General features: G+C 33.0%; 4 protein-coding genes and 1 pseudogene across 5 annotated transcripts; all 5 read right to left on the bottom strand.

The window, feature by feature from the left end:
• Window positions 1-131: 131 nt before the first annotated feature.
• Window positions 132-1,486, bottom strand: AT5G37165 (P-loop nucleoside triphosphate hydrolase superfamily protein; the record flags this gene model as incomplete). The annotated part of the gene is made up of 2 exons (NM_001344163.1): window positions 132-610; window positions 691-1,486. 2 exons carry the CDS (start codon window positions 1,484-1,486, stop codon window positions 132-134), a joined length of 1,275 nt encoding a protein of 424 aa, NP_001330391.1.
• Window positions 1,487-1,526: 40 nt separating this feature from the next.
• AT5G37160 (P-loop nucleoside triphosphate hydrolase superfamily protein) lies at window positions 1,527-3,082 on the bottom strand (the record flags this gene model as incomplete). Its single annotated transcript, NM_123075.2, has 3 exons — window positions 1,527-2,249; window positions 2,359-2,886; window positions 2,966-3,082. 3 exons carry the CDS (start codon window positions 3,080-3,082, stop codon window positions 1,527-1,529), a joined length of 1,368 nt encoding a protein of 455 aa, NP_198532.2.
• An 863-nt stretch (window positions 3,083-3,945) lies between these two features.
• AT5G37150 (P-loop containing nucleoside triphosphate hydrolases superfamily protein) lies at window positions 3,946-7,178 on the bottom strand (the record flags this gene model as incomplete). The annotated part of the gene is made up of 5 exons (NM_123074.2): window positions 3,946-4,427; window positions 4,513-4,837; window positions 4,920-6,041; window positions 6,497-6,997; window positions 7,089-7,178. The coding sequence occupies 5 exons, from the start codon at window positions 7,176-7,178 to the stop codon at window positions 3,946-3,948; spliced, it is 2,520 nt and encodes an 839-aa protein (NP_198531.2).
• A 5,222-nt stretch (window positions 7,179-12,400) lies between these two features.
• On the bottom strand, window positions 12,401-14,005 carry AT5G37145 (annotated as a pseudogene; the record flags this gene model as incomplete). The annotated part of the gene is made up of 1 exon: window positions 12,401-14,005.
• Window positions 14,006-15,656: 1,651 nt separating this feature from the next.
• Window positions 15,657-18,072, bottom strand: AT5G37140 (P-loop containing nucleoside triphosphate hydrolases superfamily protein; the record flags this gene model as incomplete). Its single annotated transcript, NM_123073.1, has 4 exons — window positions 15,657-16,135; window positions 16,233-16,545; window positions 16,634-17,776; window positions 17,929-18,072. 4 exons carry the CDS (start codon window positions 18,070-18,072, stop codon window positions 15,657-15,659), a joined length of 2,079 nt encoding a protein of 692 aa, NP_198530.1.
• Between the last annotated feature and the right edge of the window lie 3,286 nt (window positions 18,073-21,358).

Below are 21,358 nucleotides of genomic sequence, written 5' to 3'. Positions count from 1 at the left end.
TAATACTTAATACTGTGGCTTGAGCTAAGCCCATCAGAAATAAATAACTAAGATTTGCTGATAAATATCATAAATCCAATGCAAAGTTTTCGTAGGGAAAGCAAAAACATAAAAGAAGACCAAAAAAAATTCTACCAATCATTTCTTCTCCCATTCCTAATCGACAAAGATCCAAAACTCGAAGACACATCATCAAGCAAAGCATCACTCATGGCATCTCTTAGATTCTTATCATCTACAGCATCGTAGAAGCATCCACGTGTCCTAGACTCACTTATAAGTTCTGCCCAAATGGAACCACTTAGAGCCAAAGTGGTCCCGTTACCAATCACCCATAAACAATGTCTTGCACGAGTCAATGCCACGTTAGCTCTTTGACGGTTACTGAGAAATCCCACGTTTCCGTTAACGTTACATCTAACGGTAGAGATGATGATAACGTCTACTTCTCCTCCTTGAAACCCATCTACCGATTGAACATTCAAAGTGAAAAGCTGATCAACTGATAAGGAATTGTACTTATCACCAACTCTCTCTTGGATTGCTCTCACTTGTCCCTTGTAAGGTGAAATAACTCCTACACTCATCTTCTGCTTCCTTTGACTTGAAACTGTTTCAATATCAAATAAATTAACCAAAAAGAATAATGAAAAAAAGATTATACAAATCAATAAATATTAATGCAAATACCTTTGAAAAGATTGGATATGATTTTGGAAATGACAGCAACTTCAACCATGTTTTTGGGACTATGTCCATCACCAAACTCTTCTTTCCCACGTCCCACATTGATAAATGAGAAAGTACCAAACATGTTTCCTTGAAGAAACCTCTTCTCGTAAATGCTTTCTTGAACATTTGCAGCATCAGTGATTCTCCCACCATAAAACTCCTTATTAGGGAAACGACTAATGGAAGGATGCATTCGATACTGAACATTAAGCAAATGTTTGCTATGACCAATCAAAACCAATCTCTCAAACAAGCTTCTTCCGAATTTCGCCTTATCGCATTCCTCGTTATGAACCATTGCAGGCAACTGATACTCATCTCCTATTAGAAGAGCATGACAAAGTCCAGGAAGTTGCAATGCAGCAACTGATTCACATTCCTTAAGCTGAGCTGTCTCATCTACCACAAGAAGGTCCACAGAGCCTATCCTCGCCGGATTGATATTAGCAACACTTGAGGCTGTGCAGAATATTATGTCAGCATTTTGTAGACAAAACTTTCTAATATCTTCATTATTTGCTAAACCAAAAATCCCAAAACATTTTGGAAGTAGACAGAGAGCCTGAAGGGCATCAACACTGATGAGTTTGTTGAAGCAATTGAATCTAAAACCACCTTTCTTGAAATCATCTCTAGAAGAATTCTCCTGCAAGAAATATCTAACACGGTGAAGCGCTTGGCAGGCTGCTATCAAATTCTTGACATCTTTAGATGAAATGAAAGACTTAGGCAGATGAGTGCTCAAATCAGCCATATCCTTCCCCAATTCCCAGTTAAGACATATAACTTCTTTTTCACAAACTCTCAAATGTTGGAATGTTTACAACTTCTTGCATCGTCCTCTCTTCAACTTCTTCCTTCTTCTTTTCATCTTCTGTCATTCTTTCAAGCTCTAGTTCATTTACATGTTGCTCGTACTTAGTCTCTGTGTTCTCAAGAAAATCTATGATTGACTCTAACCTCTTCTTCCATCCACAAGTAGATAAAAACAGTCTACCAAGTTTACTAACGCGGTCATTAAAAAACACATTGAGAAGAACTTTATTGCTCGTAATTCCCATTCTCTCGCGGTTTCCAGATAGAACTATATTCCCCATACCGTAAGTGGTACGTTCTAATATAGAAGTTCCATAGAATAAGGTAGAGAATTCGAACCTTGATACTACTTCTGCGATAGCCGAGTTGGTTGGAGCACACACAATTGTTTCCTTAGATAAAGATAATAACCTTGACGCTACTGCTACAATAGTTGTGTTTGTAGGAGCACATACAACTGTTTTGCACTTTAGTTGCATAAGAGTAGAGAGAAGTGTCGCGACCGTCTTTGTTTTGCCTGTACCAGGAGGTCCCCATATCAGTTTCACACTCTCCTTGTGTTTACAATTCCTTGTCTTAAGGAAACCCAAAATCGCAGCTTCTTGGGAAGAGTTCAGTTTTGCTGAACGTATTATATCGACAACACGGTCAGAATCAGAACCATCAACATCATTTTCACAAGAAAAACATTGTTCTGTAGCCTGCAAGACAAGTTAACCGACAAATCACTCCATTGAAGCATAAGATAGAGCTCTGTTTTTATGTTACAAAGAAATTTGAATTGGATCAAGACTATTTCTTAATGCGTACCGAAGCATCTTCCTGAAGGACACTCTGGATCAGAGTGGAATCGGCAGCATCCTTGTGTAAAGCGTTCCAAATTCGAGTGTTTGTGGTTATATTAATGAGAAAAACACCTGTGCAAAATGTATGTTTCTCACTCTGAGAAATGGATCTAGAGAAGTGAACAGAGATTTTAGAATCACCATACACAGAGAAAACGTAACCTAGAAGTAAAGGATCCAAGTCATCGATTCTTGGCCTTTCTTCTGTCAAACTCAGAGGACTCAGTGCAATAATATCTCCACACTTTGGCTCATATATTTCGTTTTTATCGTCTGCATAATCCATTAATTTAATATCATGGAACCACTTGATCGATGACCTTCCACTATATTCAATCACTTTTGTCTCCACAGAAAGTATTCGTGAGACAGGAGATTTCGATAAAGATCTGAAGCTCGAGAACAACTCAGTTCGTGTTTCCTCGAGTAAATGAGGAACAAAACACTGAGAGTATTCATCAACGGAACTAAATCTGTCTGGTATTGTCATTATCTGTTACAAAAATACAAAAATAAGTAAGTACTGAAGATAAAGCTACTGAAGAAATGGTTAAAAAAAAAAGATCAAAGACCTTTTCCTTGGAGAGATCTTCGTTGAGGATATCTTTGAGTGACCAAGAACATAGTCTAGCGAAAAGACTTGTTTGCTCGTTTTTTTCCAAGAGCTTTCGTATCTCTTTAGTGTCCATCAAAGCAACGGTAGAAATTACGAAAAGGCTTTACTTGTCTTTCAAGACATGACAAGTAACTTTTTTAGAGGATTGGTGCAGAAGAATCAATGGAGACGAAGAAGAGAGATCTGGTGTGACTCTCACTATCAGTTTCGGTAAACTTAAAAGGTAAAAGAAGGTGAAAGGTCCAAAGAGACTTTGGAAAATGATGTCAAATAAAAACATTTTCCAAGAATATCTTGTTAATTGAACTTCTTCTATCTTAGTCAATTTAATTTGAATTATGTAGAGATCATGAACCATGTATGAGACTTTGCATGCGTAAAGTGAACGTATTAGTGTAAAGATTTATTTTTGTTTAAACCATTTTAAATCATTACTTCTCTTTTTTTGTTTACGAGTTACAATTGTAATGTTGATTTTCCAAATTGCATGGGGAAGAAGAAAGGTCGGGATTTTAAGAACATAGCATTCATGAACTCGCTTCTAGACATAATAACTAAAAGCATAATTGAATTAAGAATTTAAGATGTGTATTGAGGACATGGTAGGGTTAGATATTTACTCTTGCACTATATCATAGTGTTAGACTCTTTTTATAAAAAAAAATTAAAAAGTAAACAATTTGCTATTTTCCGTTTAAATGTTCTTGATAAGGGAAGAAGAAATAATCAAAATGGTTCAAAACGACCCAAGCCAAAACTTAAGCAAAATCTTTCACAACTTAACGAACCAATAAAGCAAAAAACAGAGTTTAGAACATTCATCAAAGTGAAACGAATAAAAATTGAAAAACATAAATACCATAAAACATCATAAAAATCCAAAACAGAGTTTTGATAGGAAACACAGAATAACATAAAACAAGCTCATATAAAAATCTACCACACATTTCTTCTTCCATGGCCATTCCTAATCGAAAGAGATCCAAGACTCGAAGACACATCCTCAAGCAAAGCTTCATTCATGGCATTTCTTAGATTCATCTCATCAGTAGCATCATAGAAACATCCACGTGTCCTAGACTCACTTATCAGTGTTGCCCAAATCGAACCACTTAGAGCCAAAGTTGTCTCGTTCCCAATCACCCATAAACAGTGTCTTGCTCGAGTCAGTGCCACGTTAGCTCTTTGACGGTTGTTGAGAAACCCCACTTTTCCATTACTGTTACTTCTAACGGTGGAGATGATAATAATGTCTTCTTCTCCTCCTTGGAAACCATCTACGGACCGAACATTCAAAGCGAATTGCTGACCTGATAAGGAACTGTACTTATCTCCGATTTTCTCTTGGATTGCTCTCATCTGTCCTTTGTAAGGTGAGACCACTCCGACACTCACCTTCATCCTCCTTTCACATGAAACTGTTTCAAAGAATAAACGAATTTGTTTTTATAAGAATAATGAAAAACAGATTAATATACTCTCAAATCAATAAAAGATTAATACCTTTGAAAAGATTTGATATAATTTCAGAAACCACAGCAACTTCAACCATGTTTTTGGGACTATGTCCATCACCAAACTCTTCTTTTCCACGTCCAACATTGATAAAAGAAAATGAGCCAAACATGTTTCCTTGAAGAAACCTCTTTTGATAAATGCTTTCTTTAACATTTTCAGCATCTTTGATTCTCCCACCATAAAACTCCTTGTTGGGGAAACGACTAATAGAAGGATGCATTCGATATTGAACATCAAGCAAGTGTTTGTTGTGACCAAGCAAAACCAATCTCTCAAACAAGCTTCTTCCGAATTTCGCCTTTTCACACATCTGCCACATTATTCCCATATTACAATACTATAGCATATATGACTAAGAAAAAGAAAGTTTTTTATTTAAGGTAAGTGCTTACCTCATTATGAACCATTGCAGGCAATTGAAACTCATCTCCTATTAAAATGGCGTGACGCAGTCCCGGAAGTTGCAATGCAGCAACTGATTCACATTCCTTAAGCTGAGCCGCCTCATCAACCACAAGCAGTTCTACATTTCCTGTCCTTTCCACGTTCATTTCCGCAGCACCCGAGGCTGTGCAGAGGATAATATCCGCGTTTTGAAGACAAAATTTCCTAATATCTTCGTTTTCTAACATGTCTGGAATCTCAAAACGTTTTGGAAGTAAGCGTAGAGCCTTGAGGCAATCAACACTGAGTCTTTTGAAGCAATCAAATCTGAAATTTCCTTCCTCGAAATCAACCCTAGAAGAATTCTCCCGCAAGAAATATCTGATACGCTGAAGAGATTGACGAGAAGCAATCATTATCTTCACATCATCATATGGAAGGTAAACCTTGGGAAGATGTGTGAACAAATCAACGATGCATGTCTCCACTTCTTCACTTAAGCTATTGAAATTCTTCTTTACGAATTCTCCAATCGTAGGAATGTTAACAACAACTTCTTGCCTTTCAGCTTCTTCCTCCATTCTTTCAACTTCTTCTAACTCGTAGACATGTCTCTCATACTTACCCTCCGGGTTTTCAAGAAACTGTATCAGTGACTCTAATCTCTGCATCCATCCAGAAAATGGTGAAAACAGTTTACCAAGCTTACCAATACGCTCATCAAGAAACACATCGAGAAGAACATGATCGTTCTTGTGAATCCCCATTCTGTCCCGGTTTCCTGATAAAATGATATTCCCTAGCCTGTAAGTAGCATTTTCCGATGTCGAATTTTCCTTAAATAAGGATAAGAGCCTCGATGCAACTTGTACAATAGCTGTGTTTGTAGGAGCACACACAACTGTCTTGCACCTTAGTTTGAGAAGGGCAAAGAGAAGAGTCGCGACCGTCTTTGTTTTGCCTGTTCCAGGAGGTCCCCATATCAGTTTCACACTGTTCTTATGGGTACAGTTTCTTGTCTCAAGGCAGCCCAAGATTGCATCCTCTTGGGAAGAGTTCAATTTCGTTGACCGGATTATATCCAAAAACAAGGTCAGATCTCCCATCATTTTCAGAACAAAAACATTGTTCTGTACCCTGTAACACAAGCAAAACAAAATTTACTCATGTAACATAAAATATTACTAAAAACATTACCAGATCAAAAACATTGTTCTAAACCCTGGAACACAAGCAAAACAAAATTTACTAAATTGTAGCATAAAATATAACTCAAATCATTGCCAAAACAAAAACACTGTTCTAAATCCTGGAACACAATTAGCAAAACAAAAATTACTCAATTGTAACATAAAATATAACTCAATCATTACCAAAACAAAAACATTGTTCTAAACCCTAGAACACAAGAAAAATAAATATATATAGTCAATTGTAAGTTTGTAACATAAAATATTAGTCAACCATTATGCATCAGAGAAATCAAGAACAACGTATCCATCATATGCAAAATATTTGTAAAAACAGATTCAGATAGTCATCAGATATGCAAAAATGCCAAAGAAAGTTTTTTCTAAACACTTACCACAGTATTAGCCTGAAGCACACTCTTGGTTAGAGTCGATATGGCAGCTTCGTTGTGCAAAGCATTCCAAATTCGAGTGTTTGTTGTTAAAGTCATTAGGAAAACACCGAAGCTATAGTTCTCAAGAGGTGATATCGATCTAGACAAATGAACAGAGATTTTAAGATCACCATCCGAAGAGAATACATAGGCAAGAAGTAAAGGGTTCAAGTCATTGATCCGTCTTGGCTTATCCATTGTCAAAGCAATTAGATCTCCACATTTTGGCTGGTACTTGGCACTTAAACTCTCTGTGGCTTTTAATGTTATATCATAGAACAACTTGTTTGATGAGCTTCCACTTGATTGCTTCGTCTTTGTCTCCATAGAACGTATTTGAACAAAAGGAGATTTCGATACAGATTTGAGGCTTGAGAACAACTCGGTATGTGCTTCAATGAGTAGGTGAGGAACAAAACATTGATAATATTCATCAACGGATCTAAACTTGTCCGGTACTGTCTTCAACTGTTACAAAATATAGAAACGCTAATCTCTAAATATCAAAATAATAAGATAGATATTAAAGAAAAGAGTTAGAAGAGAACAAAACCTTTTGTTTGTAGAAATCTTTATTGAGAATATCTTTGATAGACCAAGAAAATACTCTATCGACCAGACTTGTTTTCTCGTTCTGCTCCATGATGACCCTTCGTCTTTCTGTGAGATTATTCATCGAAGCAAAGCAACAGCAAGAACTAACCTGAGTTACTTTGGAAATAACCTAAATACGTAACTTGGCTTAGTAGGCACGAAAAAATAGATTGACAAGTAGAAAGCTAAGCTTTATAGAGGATTCAACAAAGACGAAGAAGAGAAATCTGAAGTAAACTCTCACTATCAGTTTGGTCTACTTAAAAAGGAAGACGAAGACGAAGGGTCCAAAAAAACTTTGAAAATGATCTTAAATTTTCAACCGTTTCCAAGAAAATATAATTCGATTTTCTTTTTTAATTTATTTAAAATTTAAATATGTAATGACCAATGAATTGAATTTGCATGCATAAAGTCTGCATTCAGAGTTACATTACGTGCATGCATTTTAAATCATTAGTTTTTTTTTCTTTTTTTTTTTAGCGAGAGATTATGTCAACTAGTAATGTCAATTTTCCAAATGGAAGAAGGCCTTTTAACAAAAAAAAAAAAAAATCCAAATGGCTCGGGGAACAAGAAAGGTCGGGACTTGGAGAAGAATGCACTCATAGTAGTGGTGGACACAAGTTGTCCGCTTCTAGTCGTCATCACCAAAAACTAAAAGTTTTTTTGGTGAGTACCAAAAACTAAAAGTTAAGTTGTTGTTTTTTTCCCTAATAATTGAGTTTTATTAACTAGTGTTTTCTAGTATTTCTTATTTTCTCTTTTTGAGAAAGAAAAAGTTCTACATGAATCACATCATATATATATATATATATATATATATATATATGTTTTTAAAAATTTGAATCACATCATATATAAAAAAAATCTATTATTTATTAATTATATGTATTTTATAAAAATTCAAAATAAATTAAATATAAAATCGTACTATATAAAAATTAATGAATAATTATATATTAATATTTAAATTAGGTAGAGGTAATTTAGGAAATTAGCAATTAATCAAATTTATAAACAAAATCAATTTATTACCATCTTTAGAAGCCACAAAAACAATTTGTAATATTAATAGATAAATACATATGACAATAGTCAATTAAAAATATAAATATAGATTATTGTATTGCTATCCGAAGTTTGTTTTTATATTACGAAACATGTAATAAATACCTTTATTCTATTCATCTATATTTATGATATATAACAAAATGTCATATATGTACAAATTCGTTATGTTTTATATAAAACAATGTGGAATATAGGTATGAAATATTACTTCAGATATATTAAAATTATTTAAAACATAATATAAGTGAATATTAGTAATGTAACATTAAGTTTTGTTATTTTACAAAATGTATCACATCAGCATAAGTATATATTTCTTCCTCTTCGTACCTTTACTTTTAAGTTCTAAGGAGTAGCACTCAGACCATCTCCAACCCATTTCCTTATTTTTGTCTATAAAATAGATGAAATCTATAATAGAGATGAGTTTTACTTCAATGGTATTCTCTATTTTTTCCTCTAAAAAAGAATAATTCAAATAGATTCTATTTTTTTTTTGTATTAGTACCTTTAAATTACAAAAGTTGCAAATTAACCCATTTATTTTCATGAATGCTTGTTATTGTTTAAATTAAATATTTATTGAGAAAACAGAAACATTACATAATTTTAAAAAATAAATATAATGGAATGAAACAAAAAAACTATATATTTAAGATTTTATATAATTTCTCTTTTGCATATAGAAGTCTCAAATTTTAAAATAGATACTTAAACCAAAACTTCTAAAATCAATCCAAATTATTAGTTTTATATATTTTAATCAGAAATAAAAGTAAAAGTACAATTTTGCAAATAACAAAGTTATACAGAGATCTCTATAATAGAGTATAGAGGCAAATATAGAGGTAGGTTGAAGATGCTCTCAAGCACATCATCTTAAGGCTCCTTTGTACTCTTGATTCAATTTACATTTCTTAATAAAATCCAATTCATCCTACTCTGATATCTATCTTACGCATACACCAAGAATCTTACCTGAAAAAAACATAAATCTCTAAAACAACTTAGAACATCTTCATCAGTTGGTTGAATGTAAATAGCTTTTTTTTTTTTTAAATACCCATTAAAGTCAATCACCAACATCTTGTTGAATGTAAGTTCCTAAGAACATTCATTAAGATGTTTTCTTTTTATTTTAACACGGGATCCTTCATCTTTCTTCTCATGAATCTTTTACTCTTTATATATATCAAAATTTATGGTGAGTTATATATATAGATATAGGGGGATTGACACAAATACCTCTAAAAAACTTTAATATTCCAAAAATAGCACATACTTTTGAAACTTCCAAAAATAGCATATAAAGTTTTTAATCCTCTAAAAATTAATTAAATAATAAAGTTTTTTATTACCATTTGTATTAATCTCCCAAATAAAAATGAGAGCAAACACTAATCTAATATTAAATTGAATAAAAAAACTTTTAAATAGTGGAAATATATACCCTAAATTGGAAATAAAAAACCCCAAATATAATACTACAAACTAATTTTAAAATGAAAAATCTCTTTTAAATGGTGAAAATATATACCCTAAATTAGAAATAGGAAACCTAAATATAATATCATAAACTAATATTAAAATGAATCAAAATTTCTTTTAAATAGTTGAAATATATACCCTAACTTGGAAATAGAGAACCCAAATATAACATTTTAAATTTATTTCTAATTTATTTTGGTTGAATATATTTAATATAAAATTGTGGTTTTATTATTGTCACTTTTAGAAATTTCTGAAATAATTATTTGAGTGCTATTTATGTGTAAAGAACTTTGTAATGCTATTTTTGTCCAAAACACTTTAAAGTGTGCTATTTGTGGGAATTTCTCAAATATATATATATATATATATATATCATTTTTGAAGAAAATTTAGGCTTTTTGATTAAAAGATAATCTTTTGTGAGAACTTATTAAGAGATCTGAAATCGGACGTTATTTTTTCTTCAGAACACCGATTAAGAGATTTGAAATTTTTTTGTAGACTATAAATTTCACTAAAGAGAAAATATATATATCCACAATGTGTCACATTCACACCCATTGCCTCGTGTTTCATCAGTTCCACTTGGGGAGCCCAATGAAACCACTATATATATAAAACCTTGCTATGTTTATCACCAAAGGGATTTAGATTATAATGTTAAATGGTTGAAATGCCAAAACATATATCTAATGTATAGGAAAATTTTCAATATTTTGTAGTTTATCGTTCTTTGTGCTAACGTCTTTCGAAAAGATCTGGATATAAAAAATTTTGAGACTAGTGGATAGGCTGAAGAAGGTGGTCATTTCCGTGGCACTGGTTTCTCTAAACTTTTGTTTGCACCTTTAGGGCTTTAGACACAAAATGAGAATCTTCTTTTGCCTACCACTTGTCCCACAAAGATGTTAGACAATAACTGTGATATCGACTTGCATGTCTTGGTTGGTATTTTGACTAGAAAAGTTTATAAACAGTTTCGATATGGATCATTTTGGGTATTTTACTGTTTTCCATGAATTAGAAGTTTGGAATTCTTTTATGATTGAAAGTATTACAAAAATACTAAAATATCACATATTATTAAGAAGCAAAAAAGTGTTACATAACAAATGAACAGAAAAATAACAAAAGAATAACTTAATTAATATGAGTTATTTGATTTTTTACAAATCTTGTAACAAATATATAAATGTAACAAAAATGATTATGAATTTCTGTTTATGCATCACTGTCCTATATTTATATCTAAAATTATTTTAGCATAAATTATTTTTAAATAATAATAAATAAATAAAACAAATATAAGAAGAGAGAGGGGAAAAACTATTACAAAATAGTAAAATATCACATATTATTAATAAGAAAAAAGTGTTTCATAACATATTAATATAAAAATAACAAAAGAAGAACAATTAATATCAGTTATTTGTTTTGTTTTGCAGATTTTGTAACAATTATATAAATGTAACAAAAATGATTATGAATTTGTGTTTATGCATAAATGTCATATATTTATAGTTATTTTAGCATTAAATATTTTTAAATGAAATAAACAAATATAAGAAAAAGTGTATTTGATATAAATTTTGGTATAATAATATAACTAAATTTAATAAATATCATATTATTGTATAAATATTTTGATTTGAGAAAAAAAGAAAACACATGTCAAAAGGAGAGGCAAATGGTAGCTTCTCAAAATTTGTGTTTACAAAAAACTTTATTTTATTATATAAGCTTTAGCTAAAACCGTTACAAGTTTTAATTGGTTCTTATTTATGTTTAGATTTAGCTAAAATCATAAAACGAGTATCTAGTAATTAAAGAAAAGAGTGAAAAAATATCTCACAAAAAAGAGAATTATAAATACTACATGTTGATATCCTTCTTACTCCAATAATAGTTTATATCCAAAAATGAATAATCCCATATTTTTAATGTTAGTGACCATATTTTTAATGTTAGTTACTATTACATGTTTTGGGCTAAATCAAGCTTGCATAAAAAATCATGTAGTGATTCTTAACCTACTCGCTCCTGGTCGTATTCTCGAATATCATTGTTACTCCAATGTTGATGATCTAGGCGTGAAAAGATTAGACTTTAATGCCACTCCATTTACAATTAAATTCCATGATGAAATACCCAATTTAACAAAATGGAATTGTATTTTAAGGCAAGGACCTAACAATAGCATGGAGTATTCATATGATGTTGAAGTATACAAAGCAGGACCAAGACTTATTCCTCGATGTGGTCAACTACGCGCTTGGGCTGCAAGAATCGATGGGATATACTTTGCAAGAAAGTATAATACACCATTAAAACGAGTATTATTTTGGAACAAATAAATATTGGCTTCTCGTTTTCTTAAAACTAACCAATGTTTATGTAAATGACATTTATAGTGTCTTATGAACTAAGCCTAATTTTTAATAATATATTTCAAAATATTACTATACAATATGAGTTCATTTGATATAATGAATATTGTAATAATATATTACATTATAAGACAATATCTTTTATTTATACAAATTAAATACTAGGGGAATTATTATACTAAACATACTTAGTATTTAAAATAAAATATTAATCTATGTTTAGCCACTTTTAAAAGAAAATTTAAGGAATTTTATGTTACAAAAAATTGTTGTTTCAAGTAAATAGTTTCTAGAACTTGAAAACTAAACACTTGTATTAAACTTCTCGATGTATCTTAAGAAGTCGTCTATCAAGACAAACACATACCTGTTGTTCGCCATTGTTGGTGGTGAGATAGGTCTGCACAAGTCTATGTGAATCAATTCCAATGCTTGAGTTGCATGATAAGTAGCTTTGGTTGGAAATGAGTGTCTTGTTTGTTTCTCGGCCAAACATGCATCGCATGCACTCATCTTGTGTAAAGATTGCGGCATTCCGACGACCAGAGCCTTCTTCAGCATGTTAGTCATAACACCAAAACTTACATAACCTAACCGAACATGCCATGTCCTTGTAGCTTCAGTAGCAAGTCCACCAGCATGTCCCTCAAAAAGTTATTCAACACGTCCTTCATCTAGTCCCTCAGTTTGTAGAAGACGTGTAGGATTGCTTATGTCCATTGGTGTTTTGAACGATTTGATGATCTTATAACTCTTACAAGCAGCCTTCCACTTGGATCGTTAAGTACCAATGACTCTCCTTTTATGTATGCTTCACATCCTCCTTCGGTTGCTTGTCCAAGATTTATAATGTTGTGTTTCAAATTCGGTGTGTAGTAGATCTCTTTGAGGGCTTTTCTCTCTCCAATCTTGACCACAAAGAACATGGATCCTTTCCCGACTATGTTGACAAATGAGTCATTACCAAACTTCACTCTTCCTTTGAGTTTTTTGTCTAGAGTCAAGAAAACTCCTTCTTTCCCGTCATATGGTTGCTTGCTCCGTTGTCGAGGTACCAAACACTAGCATTGTTGGTATTATAGTTCTTCCGGAACACCTTATCCTCGTTCAAAAACACCACTTCATGAACGTAAAGTGCTTCAGCTTCTTGCATCTTGTGCAAGTTTGTCTCTTGCTGTCCCGCTATTTTCTCTGGACAACTTGATGCATAATGACGCGCGTTATCGCATCTCCATCATATCACTTTGGATAGATCCTTCTTCTGCCTCTGATTGTGATCACCGGTTTTTCCTCCTTGAGATCGCCAGGTGGACCTTCTTAGCCCCCTGCTTCTACCGGAACTTCCGCGGTTAGAGCCTCCTCGGTTACAATCTCCCTTGTTATAACCTCCTCTCTAATTTCCATAGCCTCCACACTTAGGATTTGAATTTGAAAAGAATAGTTTTCCTTGATCTTCACTTTGGGTTTCTCCCCCTACCCGATCTTCATATGCCTTAATCCTCCCAACAATGTCTTTGAATCCCATCGACTTTAGGTTAAGAACTTGTTCAAAGGAAGCTACAATATGAATGAACTTGGTTCTTGGAAGTCCCTTCAAAAAATTATTCACAACTTTTGTTTCATCGATCATCTCCCCTAGAGATGCCGATTGAGCCGCGATACTGGAGATCTTTCCCGCAAACTCGTCAATTGTGTTTGTCTCCCTCATCGTCAACTTGTCTAGACTTGCCATTAGGGGTTGAAGCCTTGCTTCCTTCACCCAGTCTACTCCATGGTGTCGAGACTTGATGGTGTCCCAAAGTTGATTTGTCGTGTTTTGCTCACCGATTTGAAGTATTAGGGCTTCAGGATCGATTGGAAGAGAAGCACCATCGCCACATCGTTTCTCTTTGGATCAGCGGATCCTGGATCGATCACATCCCATACTTCACTAACTCGGAGAAGCACCTTGATTCACATCGCCCAAACCATGTAGTTTGTCGATGTCAACATGGGAATGGAATTGCGAGGTCCTTGGTTTTTGGTTGTGGATTTTTGTCCGCCATCTTGCTTACGAAAGTCACGTACTACATGTCTTGCCTAGAGTCTGCAACTTAAGCTCTGATACCAACTCAAATCAAAACCGACTTGCTCTGACTTAGTCTCTGAATGATTCGAGATGTGATTCAAGAACAAAAGAGAATAAAGAGCAACATTTCTTTATTATGATTTAGAAACTAATCAAAACTAAATCTCTAGGTCTTTAGAACAACTCTCTTAAACCTCTCTCGATTCTCTCTTATGTCTTTCTTGAGTCTTATGGAATAAGTCTCTATAAGTCCTTATTTATATAGATACTAGATAAGGCCCGCCTATTTAGGCGGGTGTAAGATATAAATTTATTCAAATATTAATCGATAATATTTAAAATTTGAATAGTAAATAGTGATCCACACACTTTTCTGATATTTAATTTAGTAATTTTTGAATTAAATAAAATTTCAATCATACACATTCAATTTTACTATACATTTTAACTATCTCTTTCATCATAATAAACTGCTTTTTAATTCTATACACTCCAACTTATTGATGATATTTGAATTTTAAATAGTAACTCATATTTTTTCAGTATTTAATTTAGTATTTCCTTAAACTAAATTTCAATCTTACAAATTCGATTTTACAATACAATTTAAATATCTTTTTTATCATAATACAATACAATATAATTTGATTGTATACAATTCAAATACAATCCAATTTTTCAATACAAATACAATTTAATTCTATACCCTTCATCTTATTGTTAGTTTTCCTTTTTAATTAAAAAAAGTTATAAGTTAAATTTTTTAGATATAGAAATATAAATTAGTATATGTAAATATGTTTATTTTTTTTTTTTAAAGAAACTTTTTTTTGACATATATCAACATCTCAATGATAGACCTGACACGTGTCATGATCTCGTGAGTTAGTAACTTTCAAAACTGTACTTTATATAATAAGATTAGCTACCCTTAATTCTATTATTAAAACAAAATTTACAAACTTATCTAACTTGACTTATTTGTATTTCTTCTTTTTTATTTCTTTTTTGTATATCTTTTAGCATCTTCTAGAAATATATTATCTGCTCCTCAAGTAATTGAAATTATCCACCAGAGAAGAGAGGGTTTCTATGGAGAAAATGCGGGGGAGGTTATGCCAGTAATTACCGCAAGGAGCCGTTGCCACGGTGGTGTGATTGTAGGCTGATCAGCACATACTTAGATAAATTTGGGGCCTTTAGCCGACATTCGTATTGGGAGTGTTAAACAAGTTAGCGGGCATCATGTATTTTTCCGGGAACAAATGGTTCAAAACGACTCCATTTTGAAGACTCAATGACCCAAGTTAAAACTCAAAACTTATTTTTGACAACTTAATAAATAAAATAAAAAAGAAGGTTTAGAAAATTTGTAATCTCATGAAAAGTGAATCGAATTTTATAATTAAGTAAATTGAAAACCATAAATACCATAAAATATCATAAAAATACCATAGATAGTTTGATAGGAAAACATACAAAAACATAAAACAAGATAAACAAAACACTACCAAGCATTTCTTTTCCCATAGCCATTCCTAATAGAAAGAGAACCAAAACTCGTAGATACATCCTCGAGCAAAGCCTCATTCATGGCATCTCTTAGATTCTTCTCATCAGCAGCATCGTAGAAACATCCAAGTGTCCTAGACTCACTTATCAGTTTTGCCCAACTCGAACCACTTAGAGCCAAAGTTGTCTCGTTACCAATCACCCATAAACAGTGTCTTGCTCGAGTCAGTGCCACGTTAGCTCTTTGACGGTTGTTAAGAAATCCCACTTTCCCGTTACCATTACTTCTAACGGTAGAGATGATGATAATGTCTTCTTCACCACCTTGAAACCCATCTACTGACCGAACATTCAAAGTGAAAAGACCTGATAAGGAGCTGTACTTATTTGTGGTTCTCTCTTGGATTGCTCTGACCTGACCTTTATATGGTGAAACCACTCCAACGCTCATCTTTATTCTTCTTTCACTTGAAACTGTTTCAAAAAATAAGCAAATTAGTCAGAAGAATAATTAATGAAAAAACAGATTATAGATTAAGATACTCACTAATCAATCAATAAAAGATAATACCTTTGAAAAGATTGGATATAATTTCGGAAATGACAGCAACTTCAACCATGTTTTTGGGACTATGTCCATCACCAAACTCTTCTTCTCCACGTCCAACATTGATAAAAGAGAAGGAACCAAACATGTTTCCTTGAAGAAACCTCTTTTGATAAATACTTTCTTGAACATTAGCAGCATCTTTGATTCTCCCACCATAGAACTCTTTATTAGGGAAACGACTAATCGAAGGATGCATTCGATATTGAACATTAAGCAAATGCTTGTTGTGACCAAGCAGAACCAATCTCTCGAACAAGCTTCTTCCGAATTTCGCCTTTTCACATATCTACCACATTATTCTAAGATTAGAAAACTATAGTATATATAACTAAGAAAATATAAAGACAGTTTTAAGAGACTACCTCGTTATGAACCATTGCAGGCAGTTGAAGCTCATCTCCTATTAGAACAGCATGACGAAGTCCAGAAAGTTGCAAAGCAGCCACTGATTCACATTCTTTAAGCTGAGCCGCCTCATCAACCACAAGAAGGTCGACCGATCCTGTCCTTATCGGATTCATATCCGCAGCACCTGAGGCTGTACAGAATATTATGTCCGCATTCTGTAGACAAAATGTTTTTGTATCATTGTTTTCCAGCATGTCTGAAACCTCAAAACGTTCAGGAAGTAAACGTAGAATCTGAAGGCAATAAGCACTGACTCCGTTGAAGCAATCAAATTTCAAACTTCCCTTTTTAAAATCATCTCTAGAAAAATTCTCTTTCAAGAAATATCTTACGCGCTGAAGAGCTTTACGAGCTGTGACCATACTCTTCACATTTTCAGACGTAATGAAAGACTTTGGAAGATGAGTCCATAAATCAACCATACCTTTCTCCAACTCTTCACTGAAGCCATCAAAAGTCTTCTTTACAAACTCTCCAAATGTAAGAATCTTTATTGCTTTCGGCTTCTTATCAGCTCCTTTCTTCTTTTTTTCAGCTTCTTCACTCATCCTTTCAACTTCTTTCAATAAGTGGACGTAATGCTCGTACTTGGCCTCTGTGTTCTCAAGAAAGTCGATTAGTGACTCTAATCTCTGCTTCCATCCAGAAGTAGGTGAAAACAGGCTTGTGAGTATTCCAATGCGCTCATCAAGAAACACATCGAGAAGAACATCATTCTCTTTAATCCCCATTCGAGCCTGGTTTCCAGAGAGAACAATATTACCTAGCCCATAAGTAGAATGTTCTGATGAAGAAGTTTTAAATAAGGATAAGAGCCTCGATGTTACTTCTACGATAGCTGTGTTTGTAGGAGCACAAACAACTGTTTTGCAGCTTAGCTTAAGAAGGCAAAAGAGAAGAGTAGCGACCGTCTTTGTTTTGCCAGTACCAGGAGGTCCCCATATCAGCTTCACACTGTGCTTGTGATTACAGTTCCTTATCTTAAGGCAGCTCAAGATTGCAGCTTCTTGTGAAGAGTTCAATTTAGCGGAACGGATTATATTCGTAACACGGTCAGAACCATGAGCACCACTTTCACAAACGCATTGTTCTGTTGTCTGAAACATAAGCATAACTATCTATCACTTAACTGAAGCATAAAACAAAACTATGTGATTATGCTACGAAGAGAGAAAGTACAGATATTACATATTTTATGATCAACAGTTTTAAGAATGTAAAATAAAAAAAGATTATTGTTATCACGTACCAGAGTATTTTCCTGAAGCACACTCTTGATTAGGGTGGAATTGGCGGCCTCGTTGTGCAAAGCGTTCCAAATTCGAGTGTTGGTTGTTAAATTCATGAGGAAAACACCAAACTGAAGTGAAGTTTCCTTGAATTGGTGGTCCATTTCAAGATAAGACATCGATCTAGACGAATGTAAATAGGTAACTTGGTTTACAAGCAAGAAAATAGAACGACAAGAAGAAAGCAATTTTTTTTTAGAGGACAAGACAAGAGATGAAGAAGACAGCTCTGAACTCCGAAGTGAACTCTCACTATCTAATTGGTCTACTTATAAGGGAAGACGAAGACGAAAGGTCCAACATATCTTGAGCATGATCTTAAATTTTGACACTTTCCAAGAAAATCTTATTAATGGAATTGTTTTCTTTAAAAGTTTATTTAGATTCCAATATGTAGTGATCAATGAAACGAACATGTCACTTCAGTTCTCATGCATAAAGTCTACATACAGAGTTGCATTTAAAAATCATTACTTTCTTTTGTGTTTCTTTTTATTTCAAGAGAGATTTAATAAACCGTAATGTTGATTTTTCGCATGGGGAAGAAGAAAGGTCGGGATTTTGAGAACAAAGCATTCATGGTAGTGGACACAAGTTGTCCGCTTCTAGTCCTCTTTCTGGCTCTCTCAACCAGAAACTAATAAAGAATAGAATATTTTTTTTTGTAATAATCAAACAAAAGGATTGAGTTTATAATTTAGAGAAACTATTACTTTAATAAATAGCAAGTATTAAGCTTTGTATCACGATGAGATTTAGGTGTATAAACAAATATTAGATCTTGATCGTTTATAAATGCTTTCGTTTACGTTTTCAAATTCTGATAATGATGCCCTTTCTAACTTGCAAGATATGTGTAATGCGTGCCTACGATATGGTTTTACATATTTTTTTTTTTCACACGGTTTTCCATCATATGAATACGCATTTTAACTACAACCTTCATCTATATGAATAACATAATTTTTGAAACTCTCATGTATCTTTAACTAGAAAGTTTTTATATATTTGGTTTAGTTTTGAATATAGAATAACATTTATATTAAATTATATATAAAATTTTATATATAATTGCTAATATATCGTTCAAAAATAATTAAAAATATTAATTTTGATGTTTATAAATTATAGTGTGTTTTAAAAAGACACTTTAGTTGATTAAAAAATTTCGCTGCACTAAATTTTATTTTCATTTTTTGTGAAAATGGTATGTTTTACAATAAAAAAAACAAACCTAAAATATTCAGTATTACTATTTTTTGGTGAAAATGGAAATGAATTTATTACCAATTATCTAAATTCGAAACAATAGCTAAACTTTCTTCACATTCAAAAATTTAAAGCGTATGATTTAAACTGATTTTCAATATAAAAAAACCCTACAACTTGACTAAAGATTTCCGAATGTCGGTTCAAATAAAAAATAAATCATATAAACTCTAATAAATCTACTGAAAGACATCATATCACTACCCAGATACTAAATAATCAACAATATATTTTGTAAATGTAAGATAAATTAAAGGAAATAAAATATTCTCTTTAAGAACTTATGTTGAACAAAGGATTCACACAATAGATTTGTTTAAAAGGGGAAAACAAATCTAGTAATTTTTCTTCATTAGGTATTTCATCAAAGACTCGATTACGAAGGAGATTCTAATCTCTTGTAAAATAGATTAGGGTTTTGATCAAGAACAGAGAAAGAATTAGGGTTTTTAAAAGGTATTGCTGCATCCGTGATGGATTGCCTACGTACCTTGTGAAGGGATCAAGCCATTCGTAGTTCTCACTAGGTATATAATTATGTGTTTCTTGTGAGTATCCAAAGATCTCCCTTTTGTGAAGTCCCTGAGGCGCTTTATATAGGGTCGTTAAACCGCCTCTCTAGCGATATTCTTGAAAGATTTCCATTTATCTTTAAGTCGGTTCTAGAGGATATTCGTCTTAAAAATATTTTCCTTATTCTCCGAAGGCTTTGGGAAGATTTCCTTATTCGACATTATTTTCAAAGATTCTCCTTTATCATTTCCGAAAGTCCCATAAAAGATCCTATTTTACCGAAAATGATCCTTTGAGAATGAATGATTTTTACAAGACTTTGCCTCGGGTGTTTCTCACGGCTCGGTGGTGTTTGAGAGGTGGCTTCGGGCAAACAGTATGTACCGGCTTGGGGCGCGCTTGATGACTGTCCATTAAACTCAGTTGGCTGTCTCCCGAGGCGATATAGATGTTTTCCGCAGCGTTCTCACGATTGGCTCGGGCTGTGTTCATAGGATTAACACCCGAGCCATTTTTTGAACTCTCTCTGAGACGGTTGATCGAATAAGGTCCCGAGGTGTTTTGTTCTAGGCTAGGGGCCAATCATATGTTTAACCATGAGGTGATTGTAATTCTTAGACTGTTTGGCTCGGTCTTGCTTGTGGGGGAATCTGACCCCAACAATGACGACATAAAATCCCAGCAAAACTAAACTTCATGCAACTACAACATATTGTCTCGTTTGCAACATCATAATTGACCAAATGCTCACGTGCTACACCACGATAAGATACTTTATATTTATATATCATCTCAGACTTACTAACCTTGTTGGCAACATAATCACCAATAACTATGTATTGTTTCTGGAACAAGCTAAAACTTTTGTGTGTATACAGTTCCTCTGCATGTTAGAACATCTCTACAGTAGCACATAATACCGGAGAGGTATGCATCATATTAAAATCAGCAAGTAATTCCTTATATCGTTGATCCCCCAACACCCTCTCGTAGTGTTCAAAGAAGCACAACAATTAGGTTCTTTTCTATACCCATGTTTTGAGCAAACATAAAGAAGCCTTACTACCTTCTCTCTTGTTTTCATCCTCCGTTGTTTTCTTACATTGAAACCATGATTGTCTCCATACTTTTTATAAGTTATATATGCAATCTCATCAGCACTGAACTCCATTCTAATATGTATTTAATCTTTCTTCTCATTATCATTATTTGCTTCTAAAGCAGCAGTCTCTTCAGTTACAACGTCATCCTCGTTGTTAGCTATTTCATCTTCTTCTTCAAATTCATTGGCCGAAGCTTCGTTTTCACTTATTGGGTCATCTTTTTCCTCGACAAAAAACTCTTCACTTATATGATTACTCTCCATTGCAACTGCATTAATCATCTAATATTATTAATATTATTATTATATATATATATATATATATATATATATATTTAGTTAATTGATATTTGTGGTTTACCTTAGGTAAAGTTGTGAGTTCATCTTTGTTTAACAACCACAAAATTCGAAGGTTGTTCTTAACGTATCCTGATTAACAAGTTCAATAACAAACAACAAAATGAATTAATATAAAAATTCACACATGTATCAATTATAATTAACTG

The sequence above is a fragment of the Arabidopsis thaliana genome, chromosome 5 (genome assembly GCF_000001735.4).
Source record: "Arabidopsis thaliana chromosome 5, partial sequence".
In the NCBI taxonomy this organism is placed as follows: domain Eukaryota; kingdom Viridiplantae; phylum Streptophyta; class Magnoliopsida; order Brassicales; family Brassicaceae; genus Arabidopsis; species Arabidopsis thaliana.
Note: the sequence above shows the minus strand (reverse complement) of the source record. Positions and strands in the feature narration are given on the sequence as shown.